A 23,484-nucleotide genomic window follows, 5' to 3' on the forward strand; every position below is an offset into this window, starting at 1 on the left:
GGCTTTTTCTTAGTGAGCTGCGGAGGTAACATTGTAACATCTTACAATTTACTTGCCTTTTACATATGTTTGTCAAGCTTTTTTTCATGTCAGTGTTTTTTCGTTATTAAGTCAGATCCCTGTATCCTGTTTTGTTATGGTTCGTCTTTAAGAAGCCTTTCCTACTTCTTAAAGGTAGGCCTCCTGCTTTCTTACAGCTTTAGATGATTATTTGAATGCTAAATCTTTAGATTATCTGGAGGTTATTTTTGTATGGCATAAGGTAAGAATTCAGTTTTGTATTATTTTTCCGGGTGGTGAAAAAGTTACCCCATCATCATTATTAGGTGTCTCTACTTTCCAAATGATTTGTGATTCTACTCTGTTCGTACCCCCATGGGCCCATATTTGCTGGAGTCTGTGGACTTGGTTCTTAGTGAGCTATGTATTCCCATAACAGTATCATAGTTACTGTAGCTTTGCAACTGGATCTCTTGTAGGGTGAATAACTCCTCTGGTTTCTTTTTCCTTTTTTTTTTTTTTTTTTTAATTAAAGTGTAATACAGTGTTTTATTAGTTTCAGATGTACCATATAGTGACTCAACAATGCTATTACATTACTCAGTGCTCATCATGATAAGTGTACCCTTAATCCCCTTCACCTGTTTCACCTATCCCCTCCCCCCACTCTGGTAACCACCAGTTCTCTGTATTTAAGTATTGGCTTTTTTGTCTCTTTTTCCCTTCGTTCATTTGTTTCTTAATTTTTACATGAGTGAAATCATATGGTATTTGTCTTTCTCTGACTTATTTCACTTAGCATAATACACTCTAGTTCCGTCCATGTTGTTGCAAATGACCAGATCTCTTTTTTTATGGCTGAGTAATATTCCATTGCATATGTACACCACATCTTCATCCAGTCATCTGTTGATGGACACTTGGGTTGCTTCCTTGTCTTGGCTAGTGTAAATAATGCTGCAATGAACATGGGGGTGCAGATATCTTTTTGAATTAGTGTTTTCATATTCTTTGAGTAAATACCCAGTAGTGGAATTACTGGATCACATGGTAATTACATTTTTAATTTTTTGAGGAACCTCCATAATGTCTTCCACAGTGGCTGTGCCAGTTTGCAGTCCCACCAGCAGTGCATTCCTGTTCCTCCACATCCTTGCCAACACTTGTTGTTTCTTATGCTTTTTATTTTAACCATTCTGATAGGAGCAAGGTGGTATCTCATTGTAATTTTTTTTTTTTTTTACATCTTGAGAATTTAATATGAACAAAAAAAGCAGTTCTCTTTATAAAAGAGCTTACTATATAATTCATGTATTCAGCATTTCTTAAATATTTAGAAGGACCTACTGGGTTTTTTTTTGTTGTTTTTTTATCCCAGCCATGTGTTTTTTTTTTTTTTAATTTTAATTTTAATTTTTTTAAGTTTACATCCAAATTAGCATATAGTGCAACAATGATTTCAGGAGTAGATTCCTTAGTGCCCCTTACCCATTTAGCCCATCCCCCTCCCACACCTCCTCCAGTAACCCTCTGTTTGTTCTCCATATTTATGGGTCTCTTCTGTTTTGTCCCCCTCCCTGTTTGTTTCCCTTCCCTTATTGTCACATTTTGTCTCTTAAAGTCCTCATATGAGTGAAATCATACGATATTTGTCTTGCAGTGACTGAGTAATTTCACTTAGCATAATACCCTCCAGTTCCATCTGTGTAGTTGCAAATGGCAAGATTTCATTCTTTTTGATTGCCGAGTAATACTCCAGTGTGTGTGTGTGTGTGTGTGTGTGTGTGTGTGTGTGTGTGTGTGTGTGTATACATATCACATCTTCTTTATCCATTCATCCATCAATGGACATTTGGGCTCTTTCCATACTTTGGCTATTGTTGATAGTGCTGCTATAAACATGGGGGTGCACGTGTCCCTTTGAAACAGCACACCTGTATCCCGTGGATAAATGCCTAGTAGTGCAATTGCTGGGTCGTAGGCTAGTTCTATTTTTGGTTTCTTGAGGAACCTACATACTTTTTTCCAGAGTGGCTGCACCAGCTTGCATTTCCCATCATTGTAGTTTTGATTTGTATTTACCTGATGATGAGTGATGTTGGACATCTTTTCATGTATCCGTTGGCCATTTGTATGTCTTCTTGGAAAAATGTCTCTTCAGGTTTTCTGCCCAATTTTTAATTGGATTATTCATTATTTTAGTGTTGGGTCGTATATATTCTTTATATATTTTGGATATTAACCTCCAATCAGATTATCTTTTGCAGATATCCTCTCCCACTCGGGAGAGGATGCCTTGTCATTTTGTTGGTGGTTTCTTTGCTGTGCAAAAACCTTTTATTTTGCTGTAGTCCAGCAAGATACTATGTTTTGCTTTTGCTTCTCTCGCTTGAGGAAACACATAGAAAAATGTTTCTATGGCTTATGTCGAAGAAACTACTGCCTGTATTTTCTTGTAGGAATTCTATGGCTTCAGGTCTCACTTTGAGTTCTTCAATCCATTTGGGGTTTATTTTTGTGTATGGTGTAAGAAACTGGTCCAGTTTCATTCTTTTGCACATACCTGTGCAGTTTTCCCGTCACTGTTTGCTGAAGAGACCATCTTTTCCCCATTCGTGTTCTTGACTCCTTTGTCATAGGTTAATTGACCATGTATGTATGGGTTGATTTCTGGACTCTTTCCTGTTGTGTTGCTATATGTGGCTATTTTTGTGCCATTTTTCTTGTTTCATTTTTATAGTTGTCCTAGCTATTTGTGCACCTATATTCTTCCATATACATTTAAGAATCAATTTCCAGAAAAATTCAGTTGCACATTTATTTGGAATCCCATGCATTTGTTCATTTATCTGGTCCCTCAATACATATTTTTCAAGCATGGCACACACGTGCCAGGTGTTATAAGAACTATTAGAACTGTTACAAGAGCTGCAAATATCTGGAAATGGACAAAAAGTAGACTCCATCCTTGAGGAGTGTATAGTCTTTCAGGGAAGACAGATAAATATGTAACATGTCAGAGTGTGGTCAATGGGAGAGAGAAATGGAGCAAGGTAAGGGGATCAAGATGGGAGGGAGGATGCTGCTTTATTAAGGGTAAGTGCGAGGGGGCTTTCTAAGGTGTTTTCAAGAGTTGTGAAGGGCGTGAGTGAGCTCTGCTGGTCTCCAGGAGAAGAGCACCCTAAGGCAGGGAGTTGAGAATGCAGAGACCCTGAGGAGGGATCTTGCTTTGCGTGTTTGACCTGCAGGGGGAGTTGGGAGAGTGGTGGCAGGGGAGGACTAAGGGGATGGGGAGGTGGTGTGACCCTGTGGCCTATGCTCAGGATTATGGAGAGCATTTGTTGATTGATTAATATCTGATGGGAGCAGTCAGTGACACAGGAAAGGTATGTGGTCAGAAGACCTGTGTGCAAGTTCTAGTCCTGGCTCATAGTAGTTTTGTGGATGAACAAGTCTCTTAATAGCCTGAGCTGCTGTTTCCTTATACTAAATGGAGAATAATTGTAGTAATGTATGTACATGTGTATCTGCTTTGGTAGCCTTTTGGTTTTGATATGTCAAACCTACAGAAAAGTAACAAGAATAATACAGGGAATTCCTGTATACCCTTTACCAAGATTCCCCACTTGCTTACATTTTGCCACATTTGCTTTGTCATTCACTGTGTGTGTGTGTGTGTGTGTGTGTGTGTGTGTTTCCCCCCTGACACCTGAGAGTAAGGTGGAGACCTCAGGCTCTTGTGTTTCCCTGGGTCAAGGATGTTCTCATATAAAGTCACAGAGATTTGATGTGGATACAGTCTTATCTAGTCCACAGACCATATCTAAAGTTTTCTAATTATTCCATTGATGTTCCTTATGGCTAATTTTTCCCCAGTTCAGCATCCAGTCCAGGACCATGTACTGCATTTAGCTGTCAGGTCTCTTCATTCCTCTCTGGTCTGGAGCCATTTCTTTGTCTTTCTTTGTGTTTCCTGACTTTGTTATTAAAAAAAAAAAAGTGTGTGTGTGTGTGTACACAAAAAAATGTTTTTTTCCTGATACTTCTCATTATTAGATTCAGGTTGTGCTTTTTGTTGGAATTACCCTAGAGAGGAAGTGTCCTTGATGAGTCTCATCAGGACATATGTGATGTATCACCAAGTCTGTCCACCATAAAGTTGCTATTTATGTGATTCCTCGTGAGTTTCTACCCTCTCTGTTAGTCTCCACTGGTTATTTTTTTAAATCTTTATTTATTTATTTTGAGAGACAGAGAGAAAATGTGTACACACATATACCAGCAGGGGAGGGGCAGAGAGAGGGAGAGGGAGAGAGAATCCTAAGGAGGCTCTGTGCTGTCAGCACAGAGCTGGATATGGGGCTCAGTTTACAAACTGTGAGATCATGATCTGAGCTGAAATCAAGAGTCGGATGCTTAACTGACTGAGTCACCCAGGCGCCCCTCCACCTGATTATTTTCTAACTCCATTTTTTATTCTGTATTTACTAGTTGGTATTTTAAGTAAAGAAAGAACTTTCCCATCTTCCCTACCTATTTATTTATATCACTATAAACTCAGGGATATTCAGTGACTCAGAATCCAGCCCTGTTGTTATTTTGTGCTCAGGATTGTCCCAGAGGTGTCCTGTGGGAATCCTTTCAGGATGCTTCTTGTGTTCTGTTAATCTGTTCCCATCATTCTTTAAGCACGTCTTTACTTTCCGGCATAACAAGGTGCTCTCTACTCAGATTATTCTTTCCCAGCCCCTGTCCTGGGAATCCACTTCTCCAAAGAGCCTCGTTCCTTTTAGTGGAAATGGCATTTAGAAACCAAAATCTGGATGCCAGGTGTGCTCATTGCTAATCTTGTCTTCCTTGTTATTGTTGCATTAAATTCCAGCGAATATACACAGTCTATTCTGTTGTTGAGCACTTGGATTACTTCTACTTTGTGGGCCATTATGAGAAAGCTGCTAAGAATACTTTTTTTTTTTTTTTTTTTTTTTTAACCATGTCTTTTGTGAACATATGACTTCGTTCCTTTTGGGTAACCATTTAGGAGGGTAGTTGTGGGTGTATGCTTAATATACAAAAAATTTGACCTTTCTCCAGGGTGGTTGTATTATTTAATGCTCACCAGTGAAGTATGAGAGTTCTGGGTGCTTTACATTATCACCAACATTGATATCCTCAGTCTTCAATTTTAGCCATGATGGTGGATATGTAGTAATACCTTGCAGAGGTGGTAATTTTTCATTTTCTTGTTCACTAATGATATGGAGCATTTTGTCACATACTCATTACCCATCTGTATAGCTAGCTTCCTTTGCAAAATGTTTTTTTAAAATTGTGTTTTTGATATTGAGCTCTTTATATATTGTAGAGATACAAGTTCTTTGTCAGCTATATGTGTGCATGTGTGAGCATATACTTTTGTGTATCCATAATACTCTTTTTTATATTTGTCACATAATATTTTTTTCCTAAGTAGTATTTTTAATGAGAAATTATTAATTTTCATAAGACTGATTTACCATTGTGTTTGTTTTATGGTTATGGCTTCCTATTTTCTAAGAAATCTCTGCCTAACCCTGGCTTGTGGAGATTGTTTTATGTTTAGGTCTTTGATCTATCTGGAATTAGTTTTTGTATAAGGGGTTAAGGTTGATGGTTTTTGACACGAATATTCAGTTATTCCATCAGCATTGGAGACTTTCCTTTCTCCCTGAATCGCTTTGGCTGTCATTTGTCAAAAATCAGTTGACCGTGTAAATGTGGGTCTATTTTTGGATTCTTTATTTTCCTTTTCTTTTGCTGTTTCATGTCCTTTGTATTTCCATACACATTTTTAAACAGACTTTGGGTTTTTTTTTTTGTTTTTTTGAAGTATTCATTTAATTTATTATTTTTTTTAAATTTACATCCAAGTTAGCATATAGTGCAACAGTGATTTCAGGAGTAGATTTCTTAATGCCCCTTACCCATTTAGACCATCCCCCCTCCCACAACCCCTCCACTAACCCTCTGTTTGTTCTCCATATTTAAGGGTCTCTTATGTTTTGAATAGACTTTAAAAAAAAATTTTTTTTAGTGTTTATTCATTTTTGACAGAAGGGGAGCAGGGGAGGGGCAGAGAGAATGGGCGACACAGAATCTGAAGCAGGCTCCAGGCTCCGAGCTGTCAGCACAGAGCCCATTGCAGGGCTGGAACTCACTGACTGCAAGATCATGACCTGAGCTGAAGTCAGATGCTTAACCTACTGAGCCACCCAGGTGCCCGTGAATAGACTTTGTTTTTAAAATAACTTTTAGATTTACAGAAAAGTTTATTTTTTATTTTCATTTTTTTAATGTTTATTTTTGGGAGAGAGAGACAGAGCACAAGCAGGGGAGGGACAGAGAGAGAGACACACACAGAATCCGAAGTAGGCTCCAGGCTCTGAGCTGTCAACATAAAGCCCGACACAGGCTCGAACACATGAACTGTGGGATCATGACCTGAGCCAAAGTCAGATGCTTAAACGACTGAGCCACCCAGGTGCCCCTAGATTTACAGAAGAATTTAAAGGTAATATCAAGAGTTTCCATGTATGTTATGCTCAGTTTCCTCTATTATTTTTTTAAATTTTTTTTTTAATGTTTATTTATTTTTGAGACAGAGACAGAGCATGAACAGGGGAGGGGCAGAGAGAGAGGGAGACAGAATCTGAAACAGGCTCCAGGCTCTGAGCTGTCAGCACAGAGCCCGATGCGGGGCTCGAACTCACGGACCGTGAGATCAGGACCTGAGCCGAAGTCGGACGCTTAACCGACCAAGCCACCCAGGCGCCCCAGTTTCCTCTATTATTGATATCATACATTAATATAGTACACTTGTTGCGATTAATGAATCACTATTGATGCATTATCGATTTCCTTAGTTTTTACCTGGTATCTTTTTCTGTTCCAGAATTCCCAATCCCATTTCATACCATGTTACATTTAGTTGTCATGTCTCCTTAGGGGCCCCTCTTAGCTGTGACAGTTTATTAAACTTTTTTTGTTTGTTTTAAATAGTGATTTTTTTTTAATTTATTCATTTTGAGAGAGAGACAGCATGAGTGGGGGAAGGGCAGAGAGAGGGGGAGAGAATCCCAAGCTGCCAGCGCAAAGCCAAATGTGGAGCTTGAACCCATGAAGCCACGAGATTGTGACCTGAGCCAAAACCAAGAGTCGGATGCTTTACCCACTGAGCCACTCAGGTGCCCAGACTTTCTTTGTTTTTTGATCACCTTGGAAGTTTTGAGGAGCACTAGTTGGATGTTTTGTCAGAGCTCTATAGGAATTTGATTTTTTTCTCATGATTAGAGTTGCGTTATAGTTTTTTGAGAGAAGAACACAAGAGGCAAGGTATTATTTTTATCACTTATCAAGAGTACATACTATGAACATTACTTAACTTCATTTGATTATTGATGTTGATTTTGATGTTGACCTTTATCACCTGGCTGAGATAGTGCTTGTGAGGTTTCTCCATGGTGAAGTTGTGCTTTTTTTCCCCTTTTCCATACTGTACCCTTTGGGAGAAAGTCAGTGTGCACAGTGGGGGTTTATGCCCCCCTCCTTGAGGACAGAGTATTTACATAAATTTTTTGGAATTTTGCCTGAGAGACTGGACTTTTCCTCATTTTTTAATTTATTCAATCATTTTACTTTTTCTGTAAGATTTTGAATTTTTGAGTTGAGACTTGTTTATTGACTCAGCGTATATATCTTGATGGGCATTTCATGCGTATATCTTGATGGACATTTCATATGTACTTGGAAAGAGTATGTATTCTGTAGTTGTTGGGTTTAGTGCCTTTGAATGTAAATTATATGAGATTCATCAGTAGTGTTGCTCAGATATTTCTATCCTTACTGATTTCTTTGCCTCCTTGCTTACTCACTGAGAGAATTGTGCCCCTTTCCCTCCCCACCAAGTTCATAAGTTGAAGTCCTAGTCCCACATAATTCAGAATGTGACTGTATTTAGACATAGGGCCTGTGAAAGAGGTGATTAAGTTAAAATGAGGCCAACTGGTTTAGAGTGGGCCCTAAGCCAGTCTGACTTGTGTCCTTAAATGAAGAGGACAATGAGAGACACTAAGCGTTGGCTGTGCACGGAGAGAGGACCGTGTGAGGACAACAAGCAAGAAGACCGCCATTTCTAAGCCAAAGTGAGAGGCCCTGCCAGACTTGATTTCAGACTTCTGGCCTCCAGAACTCTGAGAACATAAATTTCTGTTGTTTAAAGCCACCCAGTCTGTGGTATTTTGTTATGTTGGCCCTAGCAAACTAATACAGTACCTTTCCATCCATTTTTATAGACAACACATAGTTGGGTATTTTTATGTATTTATATGCTGTAATTATTGATATGAGTGGATTTATTTATACCGTCATTTTTCTTTTGGTTCCATATGATTTTTGTCCTACTTCCTTTTCTGCCTTTTGAAATTATTGAATATTTTTTTAGTAATCGCTTTTAGTATATCCGTTGGCTTTTTGCCAATACTTGTTTGCGTTATTATTATTGTGGTTACTTTAGGAATTACAGTATGCAATATTCATAACTTACCCCATACAGGTCATACTGTGTGATGATTTCACATAGAGTGCTATCATCCTGCAACCATTTTGTTTACCCTTCCCATTTTGTGATAATTTTGCCATATGTACCCACCTTCCTATATCATAAACCCCATAGCACCACATTGTAATTTTTGCTTTAAGTGGTAAAGAAACCAAGGGAAAGAAGTATACCATATATACATGTACATATACATACTTCTAGCTGTTTACCTATATGTAAAATCTGCAACAGCTTTCAAGATTTTATCTTTGTTTTTCAGCAGTCTGACTGATATACGGAAGTGTGGTTTTGTGTTTATTTTGCTTGAGGTTTTCTGAGCTTGTATTAGTACATTCATTTTTCACCGGTTTGGGGAAATTTCGGCTATTATATCTTCAAATATTTCTTAAACTTTTTCTGCTACTGTCCTTCTGGGACTCCACTTACACATGTTTTGGACAGTTTGATACTATCCCACAGATTGCTGAGACTCTGGACATTTGTTAAAACTTTTTTTCTCTTGTTCAGATTAGATAATTTATATTAATTGTTTATATTAAATGGATATTTATTCTTAGATCTCCAATCTATTAAGCCCATTTAATACATTTTTCTCTTCTGTTATTATTTTTCAATTCTAGATATTAAAATCTTTTTAATGTTTATTTATTTTGAGAGAGAGAAAGAATTCTAAGCAGACTTTATGCTGTCAGCACCGAGCCCAATGCAGGGCTTAAACTCATGAACCATGAGATCATGACCTGAGCCCAAATCAAGAGTCGGATGCCTTGAGTGACTGAGCCACCCAGACACCCTCAATTCTAGATTTTTAAAAAATTTCCTGAGATTCCTGATCTGTGTATTCCTTGATATACTTTCCTTGAAAACCCTTAAACATATATATAATAGCTATTTAAAGCTCTTGCCTGCTAATTCCAAGATCTGGGGTGCTTTCTAGTGATTGCATTTTCTCTTGACTGTGGGCCATTTTCCCTTATTTCTCATAGAGTGTGGATGAGACCATGCATGGAGTCTGGTTTATGTCATCTTCCTTTAAATGGCATCTCATTTGTACAGGAAGACACTTAAATTAGCAGCAGACCATTGTGGCCTTGTCAGGCATGGTGTAATCTCTGTTACAGCAGGCCTATTTCATTCCATTTTAAATTTAGTTTTAGGGTGCGTCCTTTTCTCTGGGGCTCACTCCTTCTAAGATATGGCCTTTCTACATCTCAGTTAAATGGTGATGTGCTCAGTGAGCCCCTGTGCCCTGGCCTAGCTGGATTTCTGATACTTCTCAGCATTTTATGGCCTTTGGTATCATTCACTGCTTATCTCCCAGTTCTGTGGCAGGTGGTCTTTGTAGGGTCTTGCTGAATTTGGCCCTGCCGCAGGTGCAGCCCCGTCCTTGGCCAGAGACCTGCAGTGAGCGCTCATGCAGACCTCTCTCTTGTCAGCTACCCTGCCCCCCAGCGTCCAGCTGCTTTTTCAGATCAGTGCGGGTGCCACCCTGCCTGGGTTCCATCTCCCTGTCATGTGTTCCGAGGACAGAAAAGGGGGATGATCATGGGACTTGTTTCTTTTCTCCCAAAGAGCAGAGTCTTGTGCCACTCCATATGTGGAAACAATTGCCCCATATATTTTGTTTTATAGTTGTTTTGGCATGACAGCACATCCATTACCAGTTACCCTGTGATGGCTGGAAGTGGCAGCTATGTGGTTACATGTTAAATTAGTTAAGATGTGGTTACATCTTAATTAGTTAAGATGTATACAAGTTCTGTATAAACAGTATCTGTACAAATACGTATGAGGGTTATGATGCTATCTTTATCCTGCAAGGATTTATAATTCTGTGGACAAGATAAAGATTGGGCTTTAAATACTAGGCATCCTGCCTATGTTTAGATCTCTGAAGCTTCTAGCAGCCAGATTATATAATGTATCACGAAAGTGATATGTACAGATTTCTTCACTTGCCTTCTCCCATCCTTACTCCACTAATTATGTTGTGTTAAAAGCTTTAAATTTCCTTTTCCTTAGGGAGAGCTTTCATGGACACAGAAAAGAACTCTTCCAAGCTTGTGCAGGGGATATGTCCACATGTTAACTTTTCTCTACAGTGTTCAATTCTCCTATAATGGAATGAAGGCCTATTTATTCCAAAATGGTTATATTGGTACTGTTCCATTTTATTGGGTTATCAGATTTTAAAGCCCTTCAGGCCAGAAATGAAACAGAATCTCTTACCCCTTCTGCCTTTTATTTCAGAAATACTAAGTTCTATGTTAATTGTTACAAGGGAGAGGCTAACATCAGGCAGTGGAAAAACTAGTTTTGAGCTAAGGTAAATTAGAATGCAAATGTGTGTTTGTATATAATTGTGATATAAATGTGTAATTGTCATCTTTGCTTCCTGTTTTGGTAGTTGGTCAGATAGAGACTAAAGAAGAAATTCTGGGGGCACCAGTGTCAGAAAGAGAAGACATAGAGTCCATGGCTTGGACTCTCAGGGCAGGAACACTGTGTCTGTGTCAAGTACATAGTAGCTGGTTCACTGGGATATTGATGTGGTTACGTCTGTTGGTATTTTCCAAATGAAAAATTCTCTCCTTAAAGAAAACACTTTAGAGCTAGAGTGATCAGAAATTCAATATTGATAGGAAAGTTTCCTTGTTTTCAGTAATTCTGTCTGAATTAACCAAAACTGCCGAGTCCATTTATGAGTAGCAAGGACTGAATATTTTAAAACTCTGATACTCTTTTCCAATTCAATATTGCTATATCTGGATTTTCACAGTGCTGCCCTCCCATAATCCCTTTCATTATCATATTCCGACATGCTTTCATGTAGTAATACAGAAAGGAAAAGCTAAGAGAAGCTGAGATAAATTTTATTTTTCTTTTAAACAGAAGAAAGAAAAGAGGTGGGGTTACACTTTTATAAATATCTATAAATATCGAGCGATAGGCAAATTTTCCAAATAAATAAATAAATATTGCCACATGCTAAGGAACATAGAAATTTATGGGGACTGCCTTGGCTCCTGCCAAAGGAAAAACCCCTAATAAATGGTATTGGGTTTATAAGATCACAACCAATTTTCTACCAAAGTCCTTTTGGGATTTTACATCTAGTCAGTATTGGGGAGCTTCCAATAGCTTTTATATAGTATAATATGAATGAAAGGAAATGAAAACTATCGAGAAAATATTTGCCATGCACTGCTATATAGTAGTATATATAGTTTTAGTGTTTTAGAATGGGCACTAGTCCTTCAAGTTCAGGTGAAAACAGTGGTCCAATGTTTCATAAGTAAAAGAACGGATCAATTTCTAAGGCTGGGTGCATGATGGCAGTGGAAAGAAAAAGTGGGAAGAAACTTGTTTAAATCTCCTCTGCTTGTTAGCATCCTGCTCTGTAGGTTGAGAGGAACAGAGGTAGGAACATGGGGCCCCCTTGTAGAAAGACTCGGAAGCAGGTGGTAAGGCCGTGTAGGGGGAGGCTGAGCCGTCAGGGCCACCTGTCTGGCGCCTCGGCTGTTTGTTAAGTGAGGTTTGGTTTTCCCGGGACTGAGAACTGTCTTCAGGTAATGCCCCCAGGATTTGCAAGTGGACAAAGACTCAGAGTGGACTCCTGCCAGCCCGGGAGTTTTAGCTAACTCTAGCCACTGCTGCAGAGCCGTGAAGAGAGTATAGTGAAGAGCTGGCAGCCTGGTCTTTGTGGAATGCCTACACATGGGTCCCCTGATTACTGGACTTCTTTCCCCCTGAGCCCTTGATACCCCTTCCCTTAGACATAAGGACACAGCCTGCCAGTCCACAGAAAGCCCAACCCAGAGCAGTCCCGTTGTCCCAAGGCCCCCTCGTGTTACAGTTTTGTAAGTCATCCCAAATGCGGTACTACTCGACCTGGAAGTAGGCTTCATTGCATGCCTCTTAGGGGAGTTTCAGTTTATTTCCATTTAAAATATTTATTTTCATTTCCTAGCAGGGGAGATTTTCAGGAACCCATGCCAAAGTGCTTCCTCAGGCCACATTCACTAATGCCAAAGATGGGGTCCATAGGGCTGTATCACAGACCGCTTGGGGACAGGCAGGGCCCCCAGGCTCTGGCTGCATAGAAGGGGAAAGAATGTGGCAAGGGGTCCCTGCCCCGTAGGGAGGTTGAATTTCCTAGCCGGATTTCTTGCCTCAGTTCTCCGAGCGTTCTAGTTCCATTTTCACCAGCCTGCTACCAACCTTTTTGACAGCTCTTTTCCAGAGATGCTCTAAGGAAGGGCGAAGGCCTGAGATTAGGATTGTTAGTCGTTTGCCCAGTTCCTCCGTTAATGCCCTAGGTCAGCGTTGCAAACTCAAATGCCAACAGGGCCCAGGCAGGTAACCTAAATGTAAGGAGCAGTGGAGAAGCTACTGGTACTCGCTCTTCCCGTCACCTTGGCGGCAGTGAGCTCACGAAGCCATTGCTTGGTTTTTAATGCTAGACTGACGAGGAAGAGAGGCACAGGGGAGAGAAACTGCCCAGCCTGGTTGGGGCAGGGTGGTGGGAATGAATGAATCCCTCCCTCCTTAATGAGGGCGAAACTTCTAGTTTATCTTTCTGGGCTTCTAAGTTCAGAAAGGTGGTGTGGGTGGGGTGGGGAAGGCAGTGAAACCGCCACCACTCGGGCCTGAAAGGCGCATTCCCGGGGCCCTCCTGGTGGACGGAGAGAGAAGCAGGCTCCCGCACACCTCACCCCCACCCTCCCGCTCCGGGACCGCAGAGGGCCCAGGTCCCACCGGAGGCCGTGCGGCTTTCGCAAGGACGGCTCGGCCACGGCTTCCGCTCCTGGTCTCCCTAGTTGAACTTGGGGAAGGGGCGGCACCTCTCCACGCCCATCCCCCCGGCGTGCACGTTCACCCTGTTGCCCCTGAGCACCCCTAACGGGTCGCTGGCCACCACGCCGCTGTCCTCGGCGCTTGGGAGCTCCTGGGAGCAGGAGGCCGGCGCGGGGGTCATGCGGGGCCTGGGCTTCAGCACGTTCAGCGGGTCGCGCTCGGCGTCCTCGGCGCTGCGGGTGTGGCGCCGCGGCCGCGGGGTGTTGAAGTGGACGAGGGGGATCTCGTTCCTCCGCGACAAGAACTGGGAGTAAGGCGGCGGGTTGGTGCCCGGCAGGAAGGCCCTCTTGGCCGGGCCCAGGCTGACTAGGAAGCGGTGCTGCGGGGAGTGGTACACGTCGTAGCCGTTTTCCAGCGTTCGCTGTCGGAACCTGCAGCTCTCGGGGCTGAAGAGGTGCTGGAGGGGCAAAGCGAGAACGGTGAGGCCCGCCCGGCCCCCGGGGGCTCGGTCGGGGAGGCGTCTTGAACCCCTCCTTCCCTTGGGCGGGGGAAGCGGTGGCCCTGGTCTGCAGGGCCTGCACGGGGTCCCTGGGGCTGGGCTGGCCACAGCGGGCAGCACTTTGGGCCCGTTTCTGGAGGCAGGGCCAACTTGGGGGCCACCTGGGCCTCTGCCTCTCAACCCTCTTTCGGCTGAAAGTTGGCTTGGGTCTGCCTCCTTACCTGGAGAAAGGAGGGGGCTGGAGTTTGTAGGGCCAAACATAAGGGAGGGCACTCCTATCCGAGATTGGGTGAACTCTGGCCACCGATGACCTAGGTTTGAGCCCCGGCTCTGCCACTAACTTAGTACAGGCCTTCACCGAATGCCTGCTAGGGCGTTCACACACGATTTCACTGAATCCTCTAACTCCATGGAGTGTTTTACCAGATGAGGACTATCAGTAGGTCTAAATGTGGTCAGCAGATATTTTAAGTCGGTGCCTCTATTTGTCCCACAGAGAGTTGTCTACTCCGGGTCAGATAGTGTTATAGGTGCTGGGATATAGCAGCGAGCACAACAGAAAGTCATTGCCATCATGGTATTTCTGGCGGGTCTGTCTGGTGGTAAGAGTCTCCGGAGATGAGCGGTCCTACCATTGTATGATATCAAAACCCTTTGGAATGTGCCTGCAACCAGTAGTTTGGGAAATCCTTTGCTTGCCGGTCTGACCCACCAGCAACCACAGTTGGGGCAGACAGAGATCCTTAATGAGAGATCTTTAACTGCAGGGAGATCCCACTTCACTTTTTCCAGGTGAGGAAACTGACATTCAGAGAAGAGAGGGGACCAGCCTAAGGTCAAGAAGGTCTAGTGAAAGAATTGGGAAGACGCCAATGGCTTCTCACTAGAGTAGGCTTCTCACTACGCACAAGGTGCTGTGAAGGTACAAAAAGGGGTGCCAACAGGCAGTCACTCTAGAGGCCAAGAGCCCGGGCTCCAGAACCAGACTATCTGGGTTCAAACCCCCGTGTATAAACCCTGAGCATCTCCTACTAAGATTGACTACATCACTCGGTGGCACTATCACCAAGCACTGCAAATGGAATCTTTAAGCTGTAAGATTTTATGTTCTGGTGAAGAAATGAATTATCTCTAAATGGCGACCAGCACAAAAAGAAACTCACCGATCCGAAGATATTGCCTCTGAAGTCCATACAGAGGTACCTCTGACTCATCACACCTGTTATCACCACAAAGCCGGCATCCTCCGATCTGATCATCAGGGCACCTGTGGAGAAAATCATCCAGGTCGAAACCTGGCTGCACATCCAATTCCTATCTCCAGGCACTTCTTGAAAACCCACCTCCATGAAACCTCCCTTGATTGACTTTAATTTTTTAAAAATTTATTTTGAGAGAGAGAGAGAGAGAGAGAGAGCAGACATACACATGTGTGTGAGAGGAAGCGAGTGAGAGAGAATCCCAAGCAGGCTGTACACTGTCAGCATAGAGCTCAATGCAGCTCAAACCCATGAACCATGAGGTCATGATCTGAGTCAAAACCAACAGCCAGATGCTCAACCAACTGAACCACCCAGGGACCCCTCCCTTGATTGATTTTAAGGGTGGTGATGATTTCCTTTCACTTCACTCCTCTTGCACTTACTTGTTCAGCTTCATTTCTTTGGATTCTCCCCTCCAAACTACCCGCCCCCACTCTTTGCCTCCTACTTTCTCCTCTTGTCTGTACAGAGCACTCCAAACTCCTGTGCTGGACACATGTTTCTTTATTTTCCCCATTGCCTGGCTAATACCTCTTAATGTTTGTGGTGGTCATCACATTCTCCCATGCCTTCTGGGCTTTTGTAATTGTTAAGTCTATGCTGCGATGTCTTTCAAGGATCTGGCTTGCATGTAGAGCCTGAGCTCCACCCAGGAAAGTATACAATAGTCAGTGACACATCACCCAGCACCCATTATGGGTCAAGAACTGTATTAGAACCGATCTGTCCCTCCCTTCTCTGCTTATTGAAGTCATTCATCCTTCAAGGCCAGGCTCAGATGTCACTTTCTATGAAGACTTTCCTAATCTCCCTAATCAGGACTAATGCCCACACCTTTATTACAGCATGCATTTCATTCACCTTGCCTTAGCCACGTTTACTAAGTGCCTCCCTATGAGTGAGCTGTTTAGGAGCCGAGGGTTTATCTTTCTATGTCGAATAGATACCACGGATGAATGTGATTTCTTCTTGGATCTTCATTGCTGTTCTGTGTCCTTTTCTTGTTTAGTGGTGTCCCCTCCAGTGCTGTCCCTCATGGTCTTTCCATGTCCCCACTCAACAACCAGGCTCCAACAAGAGCCTGACATCCACATGTACTACCTATGTTTTAAATAACTGATGACGCCCTGCCCTCATTGGGACTTGCACTTTTAACCATTTGCAATGCATTGTAGCAAGGACTGGTTAAGTATGATCTAAAGCTTTCTGTTTTGTGGCAAGAGTACAATTCAACAAGACTTCCACCCCAAATGCTTTTTAATTACCTGACATCTTCTGCTTAGAAATCATTTCTTTAAGTCTTTGGGGTCACTTGCATTTGCCTACTGCAGAATTCCCATGTGGTTCTCCTTTGGCCTCACAGCCCCCAGGCAGGTATTCAAGTTTCTTTTTCAGAAATGTCATGTGGAGAGATAGTAAATGTCCAGCACCTGTGCCCAGTAAGTGGTGGAGCCTCATGGGATGACTTACACCTATGTCTCCCCCTCTTACCCTGTGTCGGCTCAATACAGAGACCTCTGAGGAGAGTAGCAGACAATACTTAGACACTAGCTGAGTATAGAGCCTCATGTGGACGGAAATTAGAATGATGTGGGACAGAAGGAAAGAGGGCAGGAGCAAGCCCAGAAAGAAGAGAAAGCAAGATGGGTGAGGAGAAATGTTAATTTGTTTTCAACCTTTGCTAAGGGTTAGCCTTGAGGGAAGTTTCTGGAAGCAGGGTGGGGTATGGGAAGTGCCGGGGGTATTTAAATTGCTCCATAACAAGGACTGTCTATGTGTCTCAAATATATGGCTAACTCTATGGCAAGCCCTGAGGGAAACAAAAGGAATGTGTAAAATATAAGCTTTTGCCCCACCCACTTTGGGAGAAAAATAGACTTAGTGTTGCACTTTTTAGGTACTCTACATATTTTAAATTCTCAGAACAACTATGATGTTGTTAATGTTAGCATTAACATGGGTTGTAGCAGCATTCCAATTTATGTGAAAAGGGAACTAAGGGCAGGATTCAAACGCAGGATGGTGACTCTAACATCCTCTTTCCGTGACCCTGCAGCTTGCCTCCAATAGGAATCATCACAAGCCTGAGAAGACGAAACCAAGTGCCAGACACATGCTGTGACCCATGGGAACCCCAAGTCACGCTGCCCCTAAGTGGGTCCGGGCAGGGTCGCTGACCCAGGAACGGGGGTACCTGGATTCTGGTCCCACCTATGCTACTTACTGACTTTGTAGTCTTGGACAAGTCATTGCTCTAGCCTTGGGTTGCTCAGTTGGGTAAAGAGAATAATAGTAGTGGTTCTGCCTACTTTGTGGGGTTCCGGTCAGAATCAAATGCTATCATGGTTGGAAAAGGGACTTTCTTCAAAAAGTGTTAGGAAATGGCAGGCATTACGTGGCATGTGCTGGTCTGCCATTTATGACACTTGGGAGCTCTGGCAGCCACGAGGGCCTCATGCTGGGGGCAGTGGGGGCAGTGTGCATGCCCTTGTGCTCCTGAGCTCCAGGGCTGGTCCTAGTAGGAAACCGCCTGCAGGGGAACAGCAAGCAGCCACCACAAAGGATGCACAGACTTGAATCTAACCAACATGAGCTAGGGAGAAAGTGCAGAAAATGTCAGAGACAGATTGCCTTCCCTTTGCCCATTCAGAAAGCAGGTTTTCACAGGCTGCACAGATTCTATAGCAGAATTTGGCAGAAGGAAGGCACAAATCACTGGCTACTGGAACCATTACCTGTTGCAGCCAGGTGGGCTCAATGGCTGGCATGTGGAAGAAGCATGGGGTTGGGGTCAAGGTGTCCTCAAGGTGACCTTAAGCCAATGTAGTTCTTTAACCTTTGTTTTTCATATGTAGGGAATTCATTTATCTCATTTGGTCATCTTGAGGATGTCATGAGATAATATTCTTATCCACAGTAAAAACATTTCTAAATGCTAGTAATTTTACTACTGCCACTTGCCTCCACTCTGCTCTATAAGTAGAAAATTATTGGCTCTGTTCTATTCTCATAGCCAGTAAATGATAAATGAGATGATAGATGTAAAGTGCTTCAAGCTCCCCAAAAGAAAGAGAAGAGTTTGCAAGTTTAAAGAGCCCGAGGATAATTCAGCTTTGGGTAAAGAAAAGTGCCAGTAGGGAAGACGGAAGAAGGAAATATACCAGGAGTTCTGGAGTGATATTAACCTGGGGTACTAAGCATCTCTTCTGCTGTTTCTATGAAGCAGGCCTGGTGAGGAGTGAGAAGGTGGCGCTCTTCTTAGTGGAACAGGAGACATAGAGGTCAGAGAGTCTCCCTGACATCAGTGCTGTGAGTCCCAAGGGAAGTTATAGAATCGTATAGGGCAGGTAATTTCACGATGACCAGCAACTCAAAGATGGGTTGGACACTCAACTATTAATCGGGAATTTACCAAAGCACAATAATCAAATGAATCAGATTTCACCAGAAATATGTAATAATTAGGAGGGGGGAAACACCACACACCTTAGCAGGGTGAAAGCAAATCCTTCACCAGTCTGTGAATTACCTGTGCTACCTATCTGCATGTCTCAGTGTTTCCCCTTAACTTTTTAAGTTACTTTTGATCTTAGTGTCTACATTTATTTTTATAATACACACAGTAACTGATTTGAATAGTACAGAGGGTTATATAAACTGGGAAAAGTAAGTCTCCCTCCCACCCCCCTGACCCCCCGCCCCCACGCAGCTTTGTGTCAATTTCTAGAGACACATGCTTAGACACCATCTACATCTAGCAGAACAAAAACCCATTTCTATTTTTTTTAAAAATCTGAAATCAGTTCCATTCATTTTGCTTCTTCCCAGTCATTTTAATTCATTCCCAACTAGTATCAGTGCCTTCTCTGGGCCTGAGTTCTACAACTCAGACTGTCTGCTTCATGACATAGGCTGAGCAACACACACTGTACCTCACATGGCTCACCACAGCCGGTGAACACTGTCTACTCCATGTCATGCTCCAAAGGACATGTTTTTGGGGTTCCCTTCAGTGAAAGATTCTGTTAAATATCCATTGAAAAAAAAACGAGCAAAAAAAATGATGCATCAAGTGTATCCAGATTTATTCAGATTTCTGCCATTATTGGACTCAAACTTGGCTTCCCAAATGTTGACTCCTGAATCCTACTTTGGTAGAACTTTGGTCCCTCCTTTCATCTCCACTGAGCACCTGAAGAGGTGTGCCCAGCTGGCTTTGCATGTGTATGTATCTTGCTACAGCTTTCAAGACCTTTGATTCCACAAAGCAAGGCCAGAGCAAAATCATTGATGAATTCATTACAACAATAGGGCAAATAATTATTCCTATAAGAAGTTTCCTTTCACTTGGGGCACCTGGGTGGCTCAGTTGGTTGGTTGAGCGTCCAACTTCGGCTCAGGTCATGATCTCGCGGTTTGTGAGTTCGAGCCCCGTGTTGGGCTCTGTGCTGACAGCTCAGAGCCTGGAGCCTGCTTCGGATTCTGTGTCTCCTCCTCTCTCTGCCTCTCTCATGCTCATGCTCTGTCTCTCTCTGTCTCTCAATAATAAATAAACGTTAAAAAATTTTTTTTAAAGTTTCCTTTCATTGAACAGAAACTGTGATTACTCTGCACTGAATCTGCTTGCATTTTCCTGAATCCTGAGCGTAATTTCCCCATGTTCTCCTAAAATAGACCTTGTCTTTTTCAATATGCATCCCCCCTCCCAGCCCAGCATCCCCTATATAGGTGCACGCAAAGGGACCCTCATTTGAATCATAACTAATTGATCAACTGTTTGTGAATTGTGATCCACCTTGTCACAAACCTAACCTTTAAAATCATCCCAGTAGCCTCATGTTGCCAAGAAATTCCCAACTAGCTTGATTGCTACTGAGCAGACCTTTCAGCTCCACAGAGAGGAGTCACCAACTGATACCAAACTGGGTACCTCTGAAGCCCCTAGTAAATATGTTTGGTGCATGGGTGCATGGGTGCATGGATGGATGGATGGTTCATGCACTTGGTCAGACCCACCAAGACAACATACCTGGGCAGTCTGTCTTTAATACATTTTTCTGAGAAGTTTTATAAGGCCTGACTATTAGAAGCTCAGAATTGGAAAGAACCCCTGGGTTCCTCTATTCCAATCCTTGGTCTGATACAAGAATCTTCTTGACAACCTCTGTTGTTAGCCCTGTCCAAAGTTTATGACCCAAACTCGATGTCAATGGCCTGTCTGGCTTTTTCCCTCTCCACTTTGTTGCCTTTCTTTCTGTACATTTTTGGACTCTTTGGGTAGGACAAAGCGAGAGTAGCTGCCCTTGTGGGAAGAGGGATTATAGTTAAGACATTATTTATGGGTGCCTGGGTGCCTCAGTTGGTTATGCATCTGACTTCGGCTCAGGTCATGATCTCACGGTTTTGTGAGTTCGAGTCCCACTTTGGGTGAGCATGAGCCCCTCTTCTCTCTCTCTCTCTCTCTCTCTCTCTCTCTCTCTCTTTGTGCCTTATGGGATTTTCTCTCCCCTCACCCCCCTTGCCCCTTGCTCACTTGCACCCTCTCTCTTTCTCAAAAAAAAGGTAAATTATTGGGAGAAACAAGTAAACACTAATTGGGGAGGTGGCAGAATCTTCTCCCCAGGTTTAAACACACACACACACACACACACACACACACACACACACACAAGTAGATTCTAGGCAAGAAGCTAGGAGGCTGGATTAGTCCTCTGTTCTAGCCCAAGACCTCCCCAGGCCCCTTGGAGGTGGGTGGACAGAGGAGCTCCCCCTTCTTTCCAGCACAGATGAAGCCCCTACTCACTGTAGATGGTCTGATGGGGTGTGCCATCCACATGGCCGTCCTTGTGTATCTGCAGGTGGTAGCTGTTCCTGGCTGTGGCCGTGTACAGGTGGGTCAGGCCACCCCAGCTGGAGCCCAGCAGCGGGGAGGTGTTAGGATAGGCTCTGACTACCCAGCACAGGACAGAGACCAGGAGCCCAAGGCGGGTCCCTGACATCACGGAGCTCTGAATGGCTGACTAGAGTTTGAAACCTGACACTGCCTCCCTGACTCCCTGGTCTTTTTCTCCTCTTCTCCTTTGTGGGTATCTGGCGTGAGGATCCTAGGCTGGATTCCCTCCTTTTTTCCCTCGGATTTTTAAAGGGTAGATGTGTGACATCAAACAGGAAAAACTCCACTGTCCACATCCTCTGTGTTGTAACCAGCCCATTGGAAGAGAAGGCAGAGACCTCGGAGGCTCACGGAAGGCACGTCGTTCCACACACACACACACACACACCCCTCAATTTCAAGCCAACGCTCCAAAAAGTGAATGATGTGTGGGCAAAAGTTATCTACGACTCTGGGTTGTCTGTTGACCTGCCCCACTTCCACCAGGAAATGTGAAGGCAGTCAGCGGTTCCGAAAAAAATCCAGCTTCAGTCATGCAGTCAACAGACTCCTATGCAATTAATCTCCCATTGAGTCTACTCATTTTGGTTTTCTCCGTCCTTTTAATTCCAATCAGCAGCTATGTATCCTGGGCTTTCTCCCTGCACAGCACCAGGTGGGTGTTTTGAAGTTGCAGAAATAATACAGGACACCAGCAGGCAGAGGGCACCCTCTGAGACCCCTCCTCATGAAGATATGGGAGCTGGGAACAGAGGTACAAAAACCAAACTTGCCACCTTGGGAAGATTTCAAAATGGGAAGAAAGGAAACCAAGCCTTGAGGTCACCACTACTCTATGAAATTCTGAGGTTTGATTTCTCAGTTTTCCTGGTTTGGACTGCCTAAGGGCAACTAAACTGGTATTATGTTCCCTCCGACAGTACACAGACTAAATCAGAGACCTCATGAAGCTGGGAAGACTGGGGACTGAGCACAGGGGATTGGAACCCAGAAAGGTATCAGGAGCAGAGTGGACAGGGTGTCCTTGCACTTAGTGTCTCCTGGGCGCCTGGCTCCTGGACACTGGACACTGGGCACTTCCCTGCAGACCCTGCTCACAGGTGTGCCCTCTGGGAAGCTACATTTGATGTGAGGCGATAGTGGCAGCACCTGTGGTCCAATGGGGAGCAAACTTCTGGAACACATATCAGAAAAATAAACCCACAAGGAGACTGGTCTTCTTCTAATTTTCCATTCACTGTTTGTTGGTGTCAGGCTGGACTTCATGGTTGATAGATGAGAGAGCAAGGTGTGGTCTCTGCCTCAGGGAGCTCACAAGCTAATGGAGGAGGCAGAAACAAGAAGGTATCACACAAAGCATAATAGGATGTACAATCATACAGGTGCAGGCAAAAGAGATGCCATTTGTTATCCTACGTTTGTGTAAGTTTTGATAGTTTATAAGATATTTTGATAGGTATTAGCTCATTTGAATCTCACTGCAACCCTATGAGATAGTTCCACCAGGCATTATCGATATTTTGATTGTATAGATGGAGAAATGGCAATCATGGGTTCATATGTCCAAAGTCACAAAGCAGATAAGGGAGAGCCTGGGTGGCTCAGTTGGTTAAGTCTCTGACTTCAGCTCAGGTCATGATCTCATGGTCCATGAGTTTGAGCCTTGCAGTGGGCTCTGTGCTGACAGCTCAGAGCCTGGAGCCTGCTTCAGATTCTGTGTCTCCCTCTCTCTCTCTCTCTGCCCCTCCCCTGCTTGTGCTCTGTCTCTCTCCTTCTCTATTTTTCTCAGAAATAAACAAACATTTAAAAAAAATTAAAAATCAAAGTCACAAAGCAGATAAATGGGAGAGCTAGGATAAGCCCATGTGTTTCCCTAGACTGCTTCTCCAGCAATGACCAACACTTCTTGAGAGCTTACTAAGGGCTTTACTTGTAACAACTCATTCCGTCTTCATAATAACCCTTTGAGGAGATGCTGTTACCTCCTTTACACACATGAGGAAACTCATGCATGTGGTTTGAGTAACGTGCCCAAAGATGTACAGCCAGTGTGTGGAAGGGATTGGCTTTGAATCTGGGAAGTCTGTCCCCAGACCCAGACCTCCTAAGGACTTTGCTAGATGTACAAACCCACACAACATGTTAGAGCAAAGGTGACAGGAACCAGGACTGGGTAAGAAAGTGCAAATAGCAATTTCTCTAGTAAATACAGGCCTTTACCCAGAATGTATCTCCAGGATATGGCGTGCTATCTCCCCAGGTTAGGTAGATGATCTAGGCCATATAAGACAGCTTTCTTTAATAACGGTGACAGAATGATTCATAACTAGAGTACCACATCTTAGCGAATTGAAGAAATAGTAAAGTTTCAGAATTGAAATACAGATCATTCAGGAACACTTGTTAATTGATAACCCCATATTTCCTTTCCTGGTTG

At 43.3% G+C, this 23,484-nt stretch overlaps 1 protein-coding gene across 1 annotated transcript; it reads right to left on the reverse strand.

Annotated features, from left to right (window-relative positions):
* Positions 1-13,412: 13,412 nt before the first annotated feature.
* Positions 13,413-21,443, reverse strand: FGF23 (fibroblast growth factor 23). Its single transcript, XM_043562471.1, has 3 exons — positions 20,958-21,443; positions 15,056-15,159; positions 13,413-13,850 (listed from the first exon to the last, which is right to left on the reverse strand). The coding sequence occupies exons 1-3, from the start codon at positions 21,151-21,153 to the stop codon at positions 13,413-13,415; spliced, it is 738 nt and encodes a 245-aa protein (XP_043418406.1). The 5' UTR covers positions 21,154-21,443.
* Positions 21,444-23,484: the final 2,041 nt, after the last annotated feature.

The sequence above is a fragment of the Prionailurus bengalensis genome, chromosome B4, assembly GCF_016509475.1.
Source record: "Prionailurus bengalensis isolate Pbe53 chromosome B4, Fcat_Pben_1.1_paternal_pri, whole genome shotgun sequence".
In the NCBI taxonomy this organism is placed as follows: domain Eukaryota; kingdom Metazoa; phylum Chordata; class Mammalia; order Carnivora; family Felidae; genus Prionailurus; species Prionailurus bengalensis.